The 18938-nt window shown below is 32.0% G+C and overlaps 5 protein-coding genes across 8 annotated transcripts; 3 read left to right on the top strand and 2 right to left on the bottom strand.

Annotated features, from left to right (window-relative positions):
• Positions 1–1600: 1600 nt before the first annotated feature.
• LOC101493664 (FBD-associated F-box protein At5g56370-like) lies at positions 1601–3858 on the top strand. The gene is made up of 3 exons (XM_004485454.4): positions 1601–2542; positions 3216–3341; positions 3430–3858. The coding sequence occupies exons 1-3, from the start codon at positions 1763–1765 to the stop codon at positions 3721–3723; spliced, it is 1200 nt and encodes a 399-aa protein (XP_004485511.1). The 5' UTR covers positions 1601–1762; the 3' UTR covers positions 3724–3858.
• A 42-nt stretch (positions 3859–3900) lies between these two features.
• On the bottom strand, positions 3901–8494 carry LOC101493011 (uncharacterized). 3 transcript variants are annotated; one of them, XR_012163168.1, is made up of 3 exons: positions 6979–8494; positions 5994–6760; positions 3901–5825 (listed from the first exon to the last, which is right to left on the bottom strand). XR_012163168.1 is itself a non-coding variant. In XM_004485452.4 (2 exons), the coding sequence occupies exons 1-2, from the start codon at positions 7877–7879 to the stop codon at positions 6714–6716; spliced, it is 948 nt and encodes a 315-aa protein (XP_004485509.1). In that variant the 5' UTR covers positions 7880–8494; the 3' UTR covers positions 3901–6713. The 3 variants fall into 3 exon arrangements, 1 of the variants encoding a protein (XP_004485509.1); XR_003474570.2 differs by having other exon boundaries at positions 6662–6760; XM_004485452.4 differs by having other exon boundaries at positions 3901–6760.
• Positions 3932–5946, top strand: LOC101493978 (fatty acid elongase 3-like). Its single transcript, XM_027337530.2, has 2 exons — positions 3932–4953; positions 5770–5946. Exon 1 carries the CDS (start codon positions 4075–4077, stop codon positions 4900–4902), a length of 828 nt encoding a protein of 275 aa, XP_027193331.1. The 5' UTR covers positions 3932–4074; the 3' UTR covers positions 4903–4953; positions 5770–5946.
• Positions 8495–11096: 2602 nt separating the features above from the next.
• LOC101500885 (uncharacterized) lies at positions 11097–11954 on the top strand. The gene has a single exon (XM_004486181.3). The coding sequence runs from the start codon at positions 11097–11099 to the stop codon at positions 11952–11954; it is 858 nt and encodes a 285-aa protein (XP_004486238.2).
• Positions 11955–12203: 249 nt separating this feature from the next.
• Positions 12204–18481, bottom strand: LOC101492452 (uncharacterized). 2 transcript variants are annotated; one of them, XM_004485450.4, is made up of 11 exons: positions 18072–18481; positions 17233–17461; positions 16578–16725; positions 16321–16419; positions 16034–16188; positions 15403–15568; positions 14737–14873; positions 13575–14253; positions 13233–13345; positions 12782–13037; positions 12204–12648 (listed from the first exon to the last, which is right to left on the bottom strand). In XM_004485450.4, the coding sequence occupies exons 1-11, from the start codon at positions 18232–18234 to the stop codon at positions 12352–12354; spliced, it is 2442 nt and encodes an 813-aa protein (XP_004485507.1). In that variant the 5' UTR covers positions 18235–18481; the 3' UTR covers positions 12204–12351. The 2 variants fall into 2 exon arrangements, with proteins under 2 accessions (XP_004485507.1, XP_004485508.1); XM_004485451.4 differs by lacking the exon at positions 18072–18481 and having other exon boundaries at positions 16578–16733; positions 17233–17374.
• Positions 18482–18938: the final 457 nt, after the last annotated feature.

The raw sequence follows: 18938 nt of genomic DNA, 5'->3' as shown, positions 1-18938 counted from the left end.
AGAGACACTTAATATAATATAAATGAGACATTTAATATAATGCGAAAGGAACATGAGTACAATTATTTTTTTCTAAAAAATAAAATTGGCGAACTTTATTTATATGATTATGGATGTTTTAAAGTCAAATTATGTCATAAGCTTTTAGAAATATGTGTTTTTATACGTATATAAATCATAAGGTTAAAAAAAATATTTAAAATTTTTGATGTATTTGATTTTATTTTTATAATAATAAAATATTCTTACCCTCTAACATGGAAATATGAAAGTGAAAACTCGTGTTAAGAATAAATAATACTTGGAAATACTTATTACAAACTTGTAGCAAATATGAGAATGTTATATTCTCATCCCACTTTGTTGAAAATATTTCAAAAGAAATTGAGTTTTATCAACACGAATATTGTGCCATTTTTTAGGCCACAGACAAGGATGAGGTTATTTGAAAATTTAACCAAGGATGAGGTTATTTGAAAATTTAAATCGATCCAAATAACAATTGTCATCTGATCTAAAAATAATGAAACTGTATAAAATTGAAGTTATTGAACTTTTAAAGATCTCCTTTTATAAAAAATGTTCCATCGGATTGAATTTCATATTACTTTTAGAAAACTAAACCCCACTGCATTTATAAACTTTATTAATTTCTTTTTTATTTATTAATATTTTATGTGTTGATTTTTTATTTTTCAATAGTACTTATTGATTTAATTTAATCTATTTATTTTTTACTATTTCATTATTTTAAATATAATTGATAATTGACATTCCTCAATGTTATTTCTTCGTATAATATATATAATATTTAACATCAAATTAATAATTCATCGTGACATTCTAATATTAGTATTAATATTAGTTGATTTTGTTTTTATAATTTTAAATAAGATCAACTAATTCAATATAAATCACATTTAATTGATTTAGTTTAAGATTTTATAAAGAAGTCATCTAAATCAAATTGAATCATGGTAATTTAATATTTGGATCATAATTATCTTTTTCAATTGAATCTGCATTGCGAACCCCTTTAATATCAATGACCCGGAGTCCAAATTTTGTATTTTTATTAAAATGTTTATATTTAATTTGTTATAGCCTATTTTAGTATTTAATTCATGGAAAATGCAGGAGAATCTTAGAGTAATATCCTTATAAATTTCATTAAAAAAAAGTAATATCCTTATAATAATTTAGTTATTATAAATTTTATTGGACATAATAACTTGTATGAAAAGGGAAATACTAATAAGTGACTCAAGGGTAATTCTTAAGACACTAAAAATAAAATTTTAGTAGTTTAAAAATTTAAATTTATCTACATAATATCTTACTTTTATTTTTTTAAATAATTTTTTAAGAAATATCTTTATTGCACTAGTTAGCATGACTCATAAAAAATGTAATTTTTTTATTTTTATCAAGTTTTAAATTCAATTATTTTTCAATAGAAAATACTCACTCTGTCCCAAATTATATATCATTCTTATCTCAAATTATGCTTCTTTTTCTATTATGTCTTTTCTTACTAATTACTTTATTTTTTCAATTTTAATTTATTTTACTTATACCATTAATAAAAGATATTTTTGGAAAGTAGTTTCTCTTTTTCATAAACCATAAACCCTGGTTCTATGGAGTTGTTACTTGTAACAAACTCTGCTCTTTTTACTCACGGTACCTATATATATCTTCTGATCTTAAAATCTAAATGCATTGAATTGAATCTTTTTCAATCAAAGCTACTTGTATACTAATGTCTTCCCACCGCGAAATCTCAACGGATGAGACCGGAAGTTTCGCAAGTTTACCGGACGAAGTGATCTGCCAGATTCTCTCTCTTCTTCCCACCAAAAAAGTAATCGCAGCAAGCATTCTTTCAAAGAGATTGCGTCGTCTATGGAATTACATTCCTGCCCTTAACTTCGGCAACATCAAAGTGAAAACCCTAGCAGATAATAACCGTTTCAACGAATTCGTCGACACTCTTTTGTTCTCACGAGAACGCGCTGGTTCTCATTCAATCGACCGTTTCTGGCTCGACATTGAATATGATTACCCTTACATTGCTTATCATAAAAGCTTTCCCAATGTTATCAATTGGATTAACTATGTTGTTAAACAGAATGTTCAATTTCTTAATCTTACTTTCAGTGTTGTTTATGATCCTGGTCATACAGGACCTAATTTACCTATTAGTGTTTTTAGTTGTAGAACCCTAGTTGTTCTTAAGCTTCGTTGGTTCAGTGTGGAAGAAGACTCTTGTTTTAATTTTGTTGGATTTCCATCGCTTAAAGCTCTTCATTTGAATGATATTTACTTTGATAAATATGAAGATTTTTTGTTGCTTCTAGGTGGATGTCCTGTTCTTGAAGATTTGAAAGTGTCTGATGTGTATTCTTTTAGAACGGATCCTTTGGATTTTGATAGTTCAAGCTTAAGTAAGTTGAATAGAGCGTATATTATTGGTTGTCGTTGCGATTATTGGGTGAAAGCACTTTCAAATTTGGAGTATATGCGCATACAGCTTTGGAAGGTAATTTTGTTTGATTATTATTCATATATATATGATGCATGTAAATGGAATGAAATGAAGAAAAGAAAGTGTGATTTATCTGTATTTTATTTGTTAGAAATTTTATTTATAAGTATTGGTTCTTTCATTGATTGAATGATATCTTAATGAGTCATGGAATATTCATCTTGTGTCAATGGATATTATACGAACGAGTTTACTTGAAAAATATAGTCTAAAGTTGAATAGATTGATGATGGGCAAAACGATTACAACTTATCATAAAAGAGTATGGATTGATATCTTATGAATATAAGTAAAAGGGATGGATAGAATCGTAGTAATCCTACCTTAAAGGATAGGTCCCTCATCAATTTCTCGCACAATAACTTATAGTTCTTATCTCTTATGAGAGAAACTTAAGAGAATTATATCTATCCCATCTGGAATTAGGAAAGAAGGGGGTGAAGATCTTATTCTATAATTATTCAAGAGAGACATTCAAGAACAACAAGTCAACCTTAAAATGATAATAAAGTATTCTAACTCCTTCTTCTTATGACATGATACTATGATTGTGATTTATGATGTGCAATGTATTTTAATATATGACATGAGTGCTTTTAATTTATTTCTTACATTATTTTAGGGAATTTCGTCTTAGGTTCTAATGCTGTCTTTCTACATAATCTAGGGCTATCACCCTACTAACTTTCCTATCTTCCATAACTTGACCCACTTGGTGCTTAACTACAACTGGGATGTAGTTGTAGAAGTGCTCAATCACTGCCCTAAGCTTCAAAATCTCGACCTTTATCAGGTTTGTTAAGTTTAAGAATCATATTTGGTTTTATATTTTATTTATAACACATCTTTATGTTTTGTTTTATTTTGTGTATTATTAACAGAATATACGAAGCGATCTAGATGAGGATGACTATATTACAGAAGATGACCAAGACAATTGGGACGAACCAACATTTGTTCCACAATGCCTTTCATCATACCTCAGAACTTGCACTATTCGTGACTTTGCATTTGCAGGCCTACGACGTCACCTTATGTTAGCAGGATATATTCTAAAGCATGCAAAAGTTTTAGAAACCATGATAATTTGGTGTAATAGGGAACGACCTGGAATAGAAAGTATATTGTCCTCATGCGCAAAGGCCTCTGCAACATGTCAACTTTCAATTTATTGATAACATATAGTAGGATATGTAAGTAATGGTTTCTCTGTTCTGAATGGTGGCTCAATGTTGTGAAATGGTGGCTGTAGCAGCGCTATCTTTATTGTTTAGTAGGCAGAATTTGAATATATTTTAGTTTTGTGACTGCAATTGACAATACAGATACACTGGTTGACTTGCAATCAATGATTGAAGAAAGAATAGGAAAGTGTGAATATAAGGCAATGTTATATCAAATATCCCCAACAGTGAATGCCAATAAATAATAATAACCTACATGAGAAATTAACCTAGATAACAAGAGTGCATAAAGTGACTACCATATCTCCGGAACACATTTCTTATCCAGAGGCAGAGAGGAGAATGGGAAACCCCATTAGCAGCAGCATCAGTGTCCTCCAATACTGGCTAGTTTACCATCCAAATATCCTGAATTTCACATGGAACCCTCCTCAAACCCCAGCTTCTTCTCCACTATTCCTCTGTATTGCCATAGCTTCTTACCTCTTCCTCGCTCTCTTCCTCCTCCTTCTCCCTCTCCCACCTTTCCCTCCTAGCTTCCTCAAACCCCTCACCGCACTCCACAACCTAACTCTCTCCATCCTCTCCCTCACTATGGCTATTGGCACCTCCCTAACCATCCTCACACACACCCCCAACCTCCGCTCCACCATATGCTTCCCTCCTCAAACCCCTCCAAGTGGACCCCTCTTCTTTTGGGCCTACATCTTCTACCTCTCCAAATTTCTTGAATTCCTCGACACTCTCTTCATCATACTCTCGCGCTCCATCAAACGGCTCTCATTTCTCCACGTGTACCATCACTCCACCGTTCCCCTCATGTCTTATCTATGGCTCCATTCCTCTCAATCGCTTTTCCCAATCGCGCTTCTAACTAACTCATCCGTCCACGTCATCATGTACTCTTACTACTTCCTCACCGTTATCGGAATTCGACCGCCGTGGAAGCGCGCCGTCACCGACTGTCAGATTGTTCAGTTTGTATTCAGCTTCGCCGCCTCCGGTGTCATGCTTTATTACCACTTCTCTGGATCTGGTGTTGGTTGCTCTGGAATGAAGGCTTGGTGCTTCAACGCTGTTTTCAATGCTTCTCTTTTGGCTCTTTTTCTTGATTTTCATCTCAAGAGTTATGCTAATGTTAAGAACAAACGCAACGATAAAGACTCGTGACCTGTCACCATCATCATCACTCTTAGGTTTCATCATTCTATTGTGTGATTGGTATTGCTAATTTTTTTTTTTTACACTTTGTTGTTCAATAGTTATTATTATACGATGCTCAAACAATACTACCTGATTAACTGTTTGAATTTTTTTTTTTACCACTGTTTTTTCATAACAATGCAATTGACACATTTGTTATTTCTTAATCCATTTTGTGTAGACAAATATATTATATCCCCTCTTAGAATTAGAAGGAATCGATCTAATTTGCATTATCTGACATTTGATCCCAATTCCCAAGTGTGTTTTCACAAGATAATGAGTGCATGTTTGAATATGGTTATGGTCTATTAGTACAAATATAAAGTAAAGTAAAAAACCAACTCGTTTTGGTGCAAAAGTAGAATGAAAGTAGTTTTAAAATGCAACAGCTTTCTTTCTCTTTGTCATGTAAAGTGAATTCCCTTTATATTTAACCTAAATTTCACAAAATCAATAATAAAATTTGCATTTGCCTTGTTATTCCCTCTTTTCTGTATAAATAATGCATTCTTTTGGGATGTATAAGCCATCGCAAAGTGTTGGTTGGCCTACAAACGATTGTCAAGTAAGAATTGGAAAATGTGATATATGAGCCGACAATTGGATTTTTCATTAAAAAAAATAAAGTGAGTAGTATCAACATTTATGATTAATCAATGGTTCATCTTATATCCACATGCATGACGAATCACAAGTAATTATCAAATCAACTATTGATTTGGTGTTATGCTTACATGTCTCCAATTGTCACATGCATGACGAATCAAAAATAGTTATCAAATCAATTATTGATTATGTGTTACGCTTACATGTCTCCAATTGTCAATGCAGATAATTGACACCATTAGAACACATAGGAGGGAAGTGAGCCAAAGCAACCGAAGCCCCTATAAGTCATAGCATACAAGTTAAAACGTTAAAGACATAAAATGTACCCCAACACACATTTTCCTAAAGAACCATAAAAGTATACAGCACACAAATAAACTAGCAGATTCATACTCCAAAGTCTTGCAATTTGTAATGAAATTAAGTACATGAATAAATAAAGTGACCTTGAAACAGGAGTGAAGAATAACCCCAAGGCGGAGATGGTGACCGATGCAGTGGCAGAAAGTGGAGGTAACCGGCGGTTGCGATAATTGACTCGGGCAGATCCAATTCTACCATCCTCTTTCCAATTACACATATAAACTTTTTCACCAAACTAGTTCTGACACTACTTTTATTACTTACACAACTATGCTACATGTTTCCTTGTTCTCTACTCTCTTTTTTTTCTTCATTATTTATATTTTAAGATAACAAAAGAGTTGAAGAAGTTTCAAGTTTTCTTACAAAAGAAACAAAAACAGATTAAAATTTACAAGAACATCCAACAAAAAACTGACAGAAGAAACAATATTGAGTAGAAAATAAAAACACCACAAAAAATGGAAAAGGTATATATGCCTTAACAACAATATAGAAAACAATCTTTGAATATATTTATGCACATTAACATATATACAGTGTAATTTTTTGCATGTGACTAGCACACAAATTATATATATACACCTCTTATCTACTAAATTTTTTAATGGAACCATAATTTACACCTTACCATGCCTGAATGCTAGACTGCTTAAAGTATGAATTAGTGCAGCAAGCACACAATAAGCAGCACAAATTTGATGTGAGAACAGTCAAGACCTCTCAATAGTGAAGCAAATTTAGAAATTACCATAAGCAATGGAATAATTCCAACATGATAAACCAGGCTTCAATCTGAAATCTCATAGACAAAGCTGTGAAATGAGCAATGCTCGCCACCAAGAACTACCTGCATACACAGTTATCTAACAGTTTAACCTTGTAACCTCAAGCGACAGTCGAACAAAGTTTAAATCCCCTTGGGGTAAATCCTAAAAGTTCATTAGTGTCATTTTAATTAATAAAATATTCATTAAAATAATATCATTGAAGCTAACAAGATGCAATGACAGCAAAAAAATTAAGATTTTTGAAACAAGTAATAGCAGTCTTAGAGTTTGATCTTACTTCTACTATGACTGCGACCATTGTTGTGTTGGAAATCAAAGAAGGACAATGTCCAATCTAGGATTGCGCGAATTGGCCTAAACAAAGCCAGTTGGCTCCAAATCCAATTAATGCTGCTTGCAAATTCCTCAAAACCAATGAACCCTTGTTGCTCATTCTCATTGAGGAAAAAGTAGTTGTAATTAGCATTACTATTATCAATCCCTTGTAACTCATGGCGACATACAGGGCAAGTGTTATGCATATGGAGCCAAGGAAGAATACAATCAGAATGGTAGAAATGTTTGCATGGTAACTCTCTCACTTCTACATCAACCTCAAATTCATCTTTACATATTGGACAATTTGGATCACTTGACAGTTGAGTTTCTGTCACTTTCACCATAGGCAAGGCTTCGATAGCTGAAGGCGACGCAGGAGGCGGCCCTGGTCGAATGTTGTTTTCAATCATTCCATCAAAGAACTCATCTAATGAAGGGATGTTATTGGGTTGTGGATCCAAGTTTTGCTGTGGTGGGGAAATAGGACTTGGTGGAGTAGTTGGTCTTACAAATCTAAGAGTAATCCATGTTTGTGGATTTTGATTTTGATTTTGATTTTGATCATGTTCATGTTCTGTTTCCCATTGTGGTGTTGTGTTGTTTTGGTTTTGTCTTCTGAGAGATGGATCAAGGATGAAAGCCAAATTATGCATTAATTGATTATTAGATGAAAGTCTTGTCCTTGATACATCAAGTTCATAACGTAATTGATGGAAGCAATAGGGGCAGATAGAGGCATGCATTGTTATTGTTGAGGGTATTCTCACAGTACGTTGGCAATTGAGACACCAGAAATAGTGGAAGGTTCTCATTCTTCGAACTCCATTGACGACGACACGAGGACGGCCTGTTAGAGACATAATATGAATGAAATGGTGATATTGTTGAGGAAGGAAGAAGAAGGTGGAGAAAGTATATGTTTTTATATGTGGGTTTTGAGGAAGGAGAAAAAGGGTGAAAGGGATGGCTTTGGAATGGAGTCACAAGAAAGGGATTCCTTTTCATTTGTATGTAACTATTGATGATTGATCTTTGCTTTGGTTCATCCAATTTCATCATGTTTTGCTTTTCTCCTCTTTTGAAGGTAAATGATGCTTGAATGATGATGGCAAGTTATACAAATAGTGCTTTTGGTTTCCTTGAGGAAGTTGTATGTTTTATTAAATTAGAATTACCATATACTAATGAATGGATAATACACAAGATTTCTTAGTAGATGTAGAAAGTTGCAGCAAACGTGAATGTGAAGTTTCTTCCTAATATTTGATTCCATGGATCATATTCCTCTCCTTTATGCCACTTTGACAATATGAAAATAACCAAATTCAACTTTTGTTTGTGCATACTGAAAACATCATTGGGGAGTTCATCAACAACTCATTGTCATGCAAGTCTCAACTCTTTGGAAGGGAAGTCTATGGTTTCTTGGTTAAATTTTCACAATTGCAAATGTTCCTTGAAATGTGAATGGATTGAGGGACCTTCAATTATTAAGAGACCAATTACATTGTACACCGTGATTCTGTCAAATTTCACGTCAATCTGAACCTGCACCAAGTCCGTATTCGGATTTGTAGTTGAGATTAACATAATTACAATGAACCACTAACACTTTATTATTCAATAAAATCACAATAACCGTGATTTTGTCCGACTCATTTCTAATCCAAACATATTCCAAACATATGTACCATTAAAACTGAAAATTAATATGAGAGTAAATGTTATGAATGCTAATGATTGTGTTGGATATGGAAGTTAATTAAAGAAAGAAAAATAATTGGATAAAAACAGCTTTTATTGTCATAAACTTGAACTGAAACTAATTGAACTTTGGGTTTGGTCTATTGATTAACTAGTTCAAATGCAAAGTAAAGAACTAACTCATTAATTTTAGTATGTGTAAGTAAAAGAAGTTTTAAAATGCAACTGCTTCGCTTTCCCTTAAATAAATGCATTACTTTTGGGATATGCAAGCCCATCACAAAGTTTCTGTGAAAAAATTAAAAAAACTGACTATATGAACAACTTTTGGTTATGAATTTAATTTAAATATATTGTAGTGTAAAAAAAAATATTCCACTATTAATTAATTATAATAATTAAATCATTAATAATATTTAATTGTTATCATAATTATTATAAAAATTACCGACAGTGTAATACGTACATGAAAATTAAATTATTTGAATTTTGTAAAGAAAGAATGGAGGATAGTTAAAAGTGTTTTGGCATTAAAAATTATAATATTTAAAACTCTTGAATGAATTATTTTAAAACAGGGAGAGATCCAGAAATCTCATCAAATGGGCCGAAGATTGTTTTAATAATAAATCATAAATATTATATTAAATCAAATTATCATAACTTTTTTGACAAAAAGTTAAAAAGTAATTTAAAAGATGAATTTCGTTATTTTTAATTAATTTTAATAAAATATTATATTTATTCTTTATTTTTTATTATTATAAAATTCATATTTTAGTAAAAATAGTAAACATCCATTCTAAGACCATTTTCTTAGAGATCTATATTAGCCATATTTAAAAAATAATATATATATATATATAATAACATAACAATATATTATATAAAATAGTTAAATAACATAACAATATAATAGTTTATTTATGTATAATAATATTATATATCGTGTTGTTGTTGAAGTTAATCTTAACGTATTTAAATGATATAGGAAACAATTATATATTGATGTCAAAATTTATATATATAATTTATATAATAGTAGATTTTTTAAATTATTGATTTTTGAAAAATATTTATTCGATACAATATTATTAAATGAATGTAACTCTTAAATGTAATTTAATTTATTATTTTATAATAATAATATGAGTTTAATACTCATACATTGTCTTTGATTGACAATCAATTCTAATCTTTGATTGTGTGGTTATTTAATGATGGTAGTTATTATAATTATCAAGTGAGATGATGAAATAAAAAAAAATATTCATTATCAATATAAATTAATTTACAATGATAATATAAAATTAATTTATTCTTGTTGTGCATCATTTTTTCTCAAATAATATAGTAAGCAGTCCCCCTCGTGCATCATGTTTTAAAAAATACTTTACAACCGAATGTATAAAATTCATATATTAAAATTCATATATTAAAACACCAGTTAAATTGATAAATGCAGATATTATTAGGTGGACATTTTATTTTAGATTCGAATTCGAGACGTCGCAATTATGTAAATTAATTATAATGAACAAAAAAAAAAGTAAAAGTAAATAAATAAATTAGTAATGTTTGATTTTTGTCTTTAACTATTTATAAAATCACTTATATGATGTTGATAATTTACCAACTATGTAAACAATTTACATTAAAAATAAAACTGTTTTTTTTTATTGCAAACACAAAGTAACTGATTATGTGCAATATTTAAGATCGATGGCAATGTGATTGTAATTTATCTAAAAACCTTGATAATTACAAATAGAATACGTTTGGTGATATTCAAAAATACTTTTTTACAAAAGTGATCTATCATGCTATCAAATTCTCACTTCATGCATGCTATAACCGACCCAACAAATCGCAATAGCAAAAACTCACGTATAGCCTTTGGGAATGCAAGAAAACAGAAATTTTCTTCTTCTTAGTTTAAACACACGGATAATACACTTGATGAGGCTAATTTAAATTATAATCACTTCATCCTATTTCACATGAGACCAAAAAAACTGTGCAACTAAGAAGGTTTTGCTTGTTTTAAATCTCTTCATTCCTCTTATTTCCTATCTCCTCTTCAATCCTCTTTTTTCCATTTATCACTAAACTTTTTATAAACATTCCAATTCACACTATATTCCAAAGGCAAAAAAAATATTTTTTGATCAATCATTTTTCATCTTCAAATCCTCTACAAATGTTGCACGGGTCAACAAGTTGAATTTGAGTGCAAGATCTATTTTCACCATCTTGTATTTATATCCAATAGTTCTACAGCCACTACAAATGATATGATTACCCTCACTTTCTTCATTTTCTATTTAAATAAAACCAAATGTACTTGTTACACTAGCTAGTAGTGTTGTTTGAATGTCTTTCTTCATAAAAATGAGTTTTTCATGGTTGGAGTATTGGTTGGTGAAACATCCAACAATACATAATTTCTCATGGATCAAAGGCCAAACCCTAGGCTCATCTCTTCACTTTTTATGCTTCACAATCCTCTTTTACCTTTTGTTCATCTTCACTCTCTCTTGTATCATCTCTCTACCATCCATACCTAAATACATCCTAAAACCAATCTCAGCCGTCCATAGCATGTTCCTCATGCTCCTCTCATTCATAATGGCCCTTGGTTGCATACTCTCCGCTTTTTCCCATGCACCTCACCTCCAGTGGATTATATGCATCCCTCGACACACACAACCCACTGGGCCCATATTCTTCTGGACTTATATCTTCTATCTATCCAAGATCCTTGAATTCGTGGACACGCTCCTCATCATTCTAAGTAAGTCAATCAAACGACTCACGTTCCTCCACGTGTACCATCATTCAACCGCTGTAGTCATGTGTTACATCTCGTTACAAACATCTGAAACAATGTTCTCTGTCGTGCTCATTACAAATGCTTCAGTGCATGTGCTAATGTACACTTACTACCTATCGTGCGCACTGGGTGTGTATCCGAAATGGAAGAAGCTTGTCACAAATTGTCAAATCATACAGTTCTTATCGAGCTTTTTTGCTTTGGGTCCAATGTTGTATTACCATTTCAGATTAGATTCGGGTTGCTCTGGAGCTTGGGGTTGGAGCTTCAATATGGTTTTCTATACTTCTCTTCTCATTTTGTTTCTTGACTTTCACAAAAAGAATTATGGTGCATCTTCAAACACAATCTATGGTTTCAACAATAATGTTAACCCATCCAAGGCGTTCAAAATGTAATTAAATTAATCATATATTTTCTTTCTGTAACATAAGCACTTTTGAAAGAGCTTTTAAAAACGAGTTATAACTTGCTGATTAGTTAGTTAATTTTAGCTTATTTTCATAAGTTCGTGAAAACAATTTATAAAACTGCTTATCCAATCAATACCTAAATGGACAGAACTCTAATAATATCCCTCAAGACTATTAGGTGATATAATGAGAGTCAACATTGAAGACCGTTGAAGTTAGAGAGAGAAGTTAAAATTGAAAAGAGTCCAACTCAAGCATTGAGTATAATATGACAAATCCAGAGTCAAAAGCTAGTACAAGAGTTTCTTATTTTTATTTACAGAAAAATTAAAATAAATTTACATCTATACATTTTCTGTAAGCAACCCTGAAAATAGTATCACTATCTGGACTTACCACTGCTAAGGTTTCTTTGTGACTTTGATATGTTTTCAAGTTCCTTTGAGGAAATTTCTGATTTAGATTCTTCATTTTCAAATGGTAAAACTGCTACTGGGGCAGCAGGAACTGCATGCCACCGCTCTCTTAAGATTTTCATGAATCTCTTAACCATTTTTCTCCGAAACTCGAGTTCCCGCGTGAACATATCAAAGAGAAGGAAAGAAAGAATGTACTTGAATGGGATAATGAGGAGAATGGTTGCCCAAGTTAACATCAGCACAGCAACTTCCGTTGTTATCTGACAAAGGATTAGATCAAATTAAACATCCACTAAACAACATAATAATTAATATGGGGTCAATATGAAGAACATGTCTGAATAAACATTAGCTAAAAATATCTCATTAACTATGCATGGTATTATAATATACCTGTGGATTGCCAGAAAGTAAAATCGAACGTATTTTGAGAAGCGAGACATTCACTTGCTGCATAATATTCTCAACATCGCGCATGGCATCTTTTACAGCAATAATTTTTTGTATAGTATTTGATGGTGGCTGATCACGTATTGCGACTCCACCAAAAAATCGTCCAAGGCGGCCTTGCTCCTTAAGTCCCCTGATTGTCAGCATTCCAACCGCTGTGACCATCAGCATCATAGGAAATATATATGACAGCAAGTTTCTGGAAAGGCAAAATAAAACATCACCTCAAAAACAGTAACAACATGGTGCTCGGAAACAACTAGGTTTAGCATAAATAACTTTTGAATTAACATTTTCTACAAATCTGTTCTATGAGAAATGTTAAAAAGAAAAAGAAACATTCAAAATGAGAAAACTAATTATCAAATAAATTAATAATTAGGTGTGAGCTTACCTAAAAATTAATGTATATGCAAGTCCAAGAAACCCAACCGTCAGGGGTGGCTCCTCCCAGTGTCTTAGCTTTTCAAAGCTTTTGACAGTTAAGGTGATAGGAAATATTAGCTCCTATACAGGAAAAAGGATTACTTTTTAAGACCGTATGGGAATTTCATGATCTACCACTGTTAGGATTGAAAATTTTCAAAACTGATATTTAACTGCCAAAATCCAGAGCAAGTCAAATGTATTTGGTACAAATTAAGATCAAATACATTTGACTTTTTGCTTAAATTTAAGATCGAAGGGAGTACTCAAAATCATTAAAGGAACACAAAACCAAGGTAAGCATCCCAACCTTGAAAAGATCAATGTTGCTGGGTATGCCTTTCAATGTTGCAGCATCAATGGTGGCTTGAGTCTTCTGAACAACTTGGTACTTTTGTTTGCTTGTTTTTGATGCTCTTTCTGTGAGTGATAAATCAGCCACAACAAGATTCTTACTTAATATTAAACCTTTTATTGAAGTGTTCTTCCAAAAACTAGTAGAGGTACTAGACCCCCAAGATGAAGATTTCATCCACTTATGTAAGTAGACACTTCCGTCGATGTCAAAAACATGATTAAAGCTATCAGCTATTTCGTTTGAAGGTCGATTTTCTGGCTGCTTGCGGGTGTTTATAGATCCTGTAACTAATGGACCTCCCCAATAATTAACAGCTAAAGTTTGGCGGACAATATCACCATGTGGTGCGTTCTGTAAATATGAGAACTGAACAAGCTTTGTCGGATCATCGAACAACTTCCGCAAATGTTGAAGGGCCTGGAGTCTAGCTATACCATTAATGGCAGTGGTTGTTGCTCTTTGCTTTCCTTTGTGAGCCCCATAAACATTAGATAATGACTCATCGAAATCATCAGGTCCATACTCATGAATGAAGTTGTGTAAAGCAATGACTTCACAAATCAATGCATGCCAAACATCCCTCCTCATATCACCTCCCAAGTCAATGAATTCCAGCACCCACCAAGTCGAGCTACGTATGAATGTAAGTGAAAATAGGAAACACTTAATATTTTAAGATGATGACGATGATAAAATGCAGCAAAGAGCAACAGAGATAAGTGGAAGACACACATTGTGGGTTCTAAACACACAGTGCACCTTTACTAATGATCTATGTTGTTCATACATAGTTATCAGAGAAAACAATAACTAAGCCTTGAATTTGCAATCGCTTTAAGAAATAGTTTGTGGAATTTAGTTCTCATTCTCCAACTCATCATCATACATGAAGGTTTTAATTATGATTTCTCTTCGTTGATTCTTCTTTATCAGAGAAAAGAATAACTAAAGCCTTGAATTTTCAATTGCTTTGAGAATAGTTTGGGAAATTTAGTTCGCATTCTCCTAATCATATTCCAACCAGAACATCAGAGATCATCAAATTTTCTTACAATGTAAACCACAAATCTAAGACAGTAAAACTGATAAAGAATGCTTGAAGAAGCTTACTCACTCCGAGTCACAAGATATAGAAACAGCAGAGTCAAAAAGTGAAGACCCTAAAGGCCCAACTTTTGCCTTCTCTACCTTCAATCCCTCATATGTAAGATCCAATCTCATGGCTCTCTTATTTCGCAATAAGCCAACTGCCTAGAACATGGATTAGAAAACATCAATCAAACAATATGGTCATTACTTTTTTTCATTTAATTTATGATCTGTAATAAGCTCAGTTTAACCCACTTTGAGAAGCAAGCCAGTTAGTATAATTAACAAATTACAATCAATCATTATTTCCAGTTGAATAATCTACAATGGTTAATTATTAAATTGGAATGTCCTCAAAGATAAAATCCTTGTCTACATCTTTTTTAGGTTGAAGGAATTTCCATGGGACCAATCTCTTCTAGCAATCAGCTTCATCCTGTGAATCAAGATTTGTAGGTCTCGGTTGTTATAGGCTAGCATTCAATTTTGTGCCTTAACGCCAAAAGAACACAAAACATTCGAATATACTAATTTTTAAAATCCTATCATTTCAATCGTGTAATATACTTCCTCATACAATTGATTTTATGCAAGATAATTAAATTACCAAGAGTAGTAATAGTGCTTTGCATACAGAAATCCATGGAACTTGTATTGAAATAGCATATATAAACATCTCATGGAATTATACCTCGAAATAGATTGCTTTATCAGTAAGAGTGAGTTTTCCAGGCCATGCCATATTATTCTCCCATTTCAGAACAGGCTGCTTGTTGTTGGAACCAATGCACAAAACTCTCTCCTCCAAAATTTGGGGAAACTCTGGAATCTGATATGACCTCTCTTCTTGACGTACTCTGCAGCAATATCAGTACAAGCTCAGCAGAAGAATTCTATCATACCAGAGACTATTTATGTGTTCTGAAAGCATTCCAGCACAATAAAAATATGAGCATGTACACAGAACAAACCATAAAAAGAAAGACAAAACTAGCAAATACTGTTTTTTATGCTATAATCTCCAGCAGAACTCAGGCAGTTTTACGATATTGAAATTCTATAATAAGTCACATAGGTTTTTATAATATAATAGCAATGTACAAAAGTGAAGAAGCTGAAATATAGGTCCAATTGAAATTAAAAGTGAAGAAACTAAAAGTTTGAACTTTTCCAAAATCTCACTATCCATATAAAGTAGGAATACCTAGTGAACTAGAAACATTTGAAATTGGCAAATCATTATAGACCATTTTCATGTTTTTTGGATGTCTTCTCCTAAGGCAGTTATATCGTCGACAAAAAGATGAACATTACAAACTCACTTGACAAACTCATTAATGTAAGTTAGCCACATGCTCATGGAAATTCCCTCTTCACCAGCAAGAGCCTTAAAAAGAATGTGCGCTGTAGGACGGTCAACCACACCAGAGACTGCAGGAGCAATACGAACAAAAGCCTCCTCGGAGACAAGTTTACTCTGCAAAGTCCCCCAAGTGATCTCTCAAAATCATAAAGATAAAAGAACTAAATTAAATAACACAACTATGCCAAAATATAACAGAAAATCTTTGTATCATAATATCACCGATCTTCATTGACAGAAGTGAACCTGTAAGGAAGCCTTCTCTACATTGCTGGAAAGGGAATTAGTGTAAGGATTTTCCCAGGCAAGCATAGTTATGAATATCAGCCTCTGGAAAGCAGGATCCTATATATATGTCCAACAGCAATAAGCAGCATTACACTTCTTTATGTAATAACAGAATAAAGCTTATTCAGTATTACTATATTTTGAATAACTAATTGAAAAAGTAAAACAAAGAAATCGAGCAAGTTAGACTTCGTCGAAAGAACATCATTGTATACCTGGAGGGAAGGATGAACATCAGAACCATCCCTTGACAAAAATCTAAAGCAGCTGTATTCAACCAAATTGCGGGCATCGCTATATACAGTTAAGGGAACAAGTGTTTCGAAAATATTCTTCATTTTCTTCCCAGTCAATCCATTCATCCTGCATATCTTATTTCCAAAAAGTCAAATGATGATATCTGTATCAGTCGGATAGGCCATGATTTCAGCAAGATATTCAAAAAGACATCGCCGTCAATAAGGGAGTTTCAAGGATTCATATATCCATTGATATTAAATTAACAAAGCAACACAGTCAAAGGACTCGTGCTAAGCACAGATCTTTGTACTATATAGTTGGTTAACATTGAAGTATTTGAAATATGTGGCCAACTGACTATAAGCATACAAATTTTGTTTTTACGATGTGATGGATCAACGCTTTGTTACCAATAGCAAGGATACTTGTTGAAGTTGTATTGAGTGCAAACAATGAAACGTAAAACAATGAATATGAATATAATGGTGTATCATATTAACAAACAAAAAAAATAGCATTGTTATTCAGATATTTTTGTGTGAATCATCTAGTTATTTGATGGGAAAGAAGTTAAATCATTGTATGAACCGAACTCAATCATAGCTAGAACAAGATGAATATGTAATTCACCTGCTGAATTGTTCAATACATATAACAGCAGCTAGAGAAAGAATCCCATATGGCGTTCTGCGATCAATCGTCTGCTCTACCATAAATATATCTTCCATAACTTGAAATCCGGGATCATTTTCAGGATCAGGCTTCCTACTTTGACCAGATTTTGCAAGCGGAGAAGTCACTTCATTGAAAAAAAATTGAGTCCTCGACAGCAGTACATTGAATCTTTCTTGGATAGAACCTTTGAAAATGAAGTGAGGATTTAAAAATAAGAAGAAATAGAGAAGAGGAAAGACACTGCACAGTTTAGGAAATACTATATTCCCAATCTCCTTCTAATTACATAAGCTCAAAAACATGAAGTATTTAGGCATTGTTTGCATAATCGCTTATCATATTAGACTTTATGTATAAATTATTTCTATAACAAAAGATAAAATAAACTCAAACTATTTTCATATAAGTTATTCTATAGAGCATATGTAAATAAGCTAAACAACTTATCGCCGTCTCATAAATTGTTTCTATTAAGTTCTCTCTAACAATTTCACAAGTACTTATATCAGTAGATAAATTCAAATTAGTCGATCCAAACACACCCTAAATAAAGAGGAAAAAGCATCTGATATTTTTTAGAATCCAAAATACATCTCCTACTTTCTTCTTTGAATAGCAAGGTGATAAAGTCGACATTAAGCTGAATCATTGGGATAAATTTAGAACTTAACTATAATTTTCATTAAAATAGTGGCTTCTTAAGAACCACACAACTAATAATTCCCAAGTTCAGCATAATAATAAAAGATTATATAAATAAGTAATTATGACCAAGAAAAAAAGAGTGAGCATACTAGCAGTTATGTCATTGAGCTTCAATCTATCCCCCAGAGACTTGAATGAAAATTTTTGCTCTGAAAGTATTCTTCTAGAATGCTTTGATCTGTTGCAAGAAATGACATAACTGGGTGTGATAAGTGATGTCCTCAACTGAATCATGGGAAACTTTGTCCCCATTCTTCTTCTATTGTTATTGTTATTACCTTTTTTACTTCAAGATTAAAGCTTTGAGTTCATTGCAGAAGCTCAAATAAGCATTAATCGAAAAATCAAAGGAAGTAACACTGAACTGTTCATCAATCATAAATATAATAATGAATGTATTAAAAGTAGAGAGAGAGAGAGAGAGAGATTTGTTTGCGCTTATCTGGTTTTAAGATTAAGGTGAGAGACACCGAAGCAAAGCAACGAAACATCAATTTAGGTTAAGGTGGGCTAGCACGTGCCATAACACCACTAATAATATCATTACTAATTGAACTTTGGACGTTTCTATTAGATTTTTTAGTTTTTAGGGAACTTTATTTTTATCAAACATAAATAATTATCTTAAATAAATATAACATACTATACATCTCCATAACTAGAGTGATAATGAAAGTATCAAAATAGTTTTCTTCTAAAGTATACTCTTTTTTTAGTGTAGCTTATACTAACTTATATGAAATATTGTCAATATCGATCAATTATTTGTATTTCAATAATTACTTTAATGTGAATAAATTACTTTAAAAATAAAATAAAAAAACATGTGATGAATGTTAAATAAATCGATACTATAATTACATGAATATCAACTCTTAATTTTTCATTTTAATAACTATTGTCTCTTAATTTTTTATTAATAATTTTAGATGGAGAGTGAGCATTGATTGCATGTT

The sequence above is a fragment of the Cicer arietinum genome, chromosome 1 (assembly GCF_000331145.2).
Source record: "Cicer arietinum cultivar CDC Frontier isolate Library 1 chromosome 1, Cicar.CDCFrontier_v2.0, whole genome shotgun sequence".
Lineage (NCBI taxonomy): Eukaryota > Viridiplantae > Streptophyta > Magnoliopsida > Fabales > Fabaceae > Cicer > Cicer arietinum.
This window is presented reverse-complemented; position numbering and strand designations above follow the sequence as displayed.

What these genes read in the sequence shown, in the direction of transcription:
- LOC101493011 (XM_004485452.4), bottom strand. Translation starts at nt 7,879, where the DNA reads ATGTCTCTAACAGGCCGTCCTCGTGTCGTCGTCAATGGAGTTCGAAGA. An exon ending in TGGTCGCAGTCATAGTAGAA is followed by an intron (nt 6,761 to 6,978) that starts GTAAGATCAAAC and finishes CTGTGTATGCAG; the next exon opens with GTAGTTCTTGGTGGCGAGCA.
- LOC101493664 (XM_004485454.4), top strand. Translation starts at nt 1,763, where the DNA reads ATGTCTTCCCACCGCGAAATCTCAACGGATGAGACCGGAAGTTTCGCA. An exon ending in TGCGCATACAGCTTTGGAAG is followed by an intron (nt 2,543 to 3,215) that starts GTAATTTTGTTT and finishes TACATAATCTAG; the next exon opens with GGCTATCACCCTACTAACTT. An exon ending in AAAATCTCGACCTTTATCAG is followed by an intron (nt 3,342 to 3,429) that starts GTTTGTTAAGTT and finishes TATTATTAACAG; the next exon opens with AATATACGAAGCGATCTAGA.
- LOC101500885 (XM_004486181.3), top strand. Translation starts at nt 11,097, where the DNA reads ATGTCTTTCTTCATAAAAATGAGTTTTTCATGGTTGGAGTATTGGTTG.
- LOC101493978 (XM_027337530.2), top strand. Translation starts at nt 4,075, where the DNA reads ATGGGAAACCCCATTAGCAGCAGCATCAGTGTCCTCCAATACTGGCTA.
- LOC101492452 (XM_004485450.4), bottom strand. Translation starts at nt 18,234, where the DNA reads ATGGGGACAAAGTTTCCCATGATTCAGTTGAGGACATCACTTATCACA. An exon ending in TAGAGAAGGCTTCCTTACAG is followed by an intron (nt 16,189 to 16,320) that starts GTTCACTTCTGT and finishes GGGACTTTGCAG; the next exon opens with AGTAAACTTGTCTCCGAGGA. An exon ending in ATAAAGCAATCTATTTCGAG is followed by an intron (nt 14,874 to 15,402) that starts GTATAATTCCAT and finishes TCCATGTTCTAG; the next exon opens with GCAGTTGGCTTATTGCGAAA.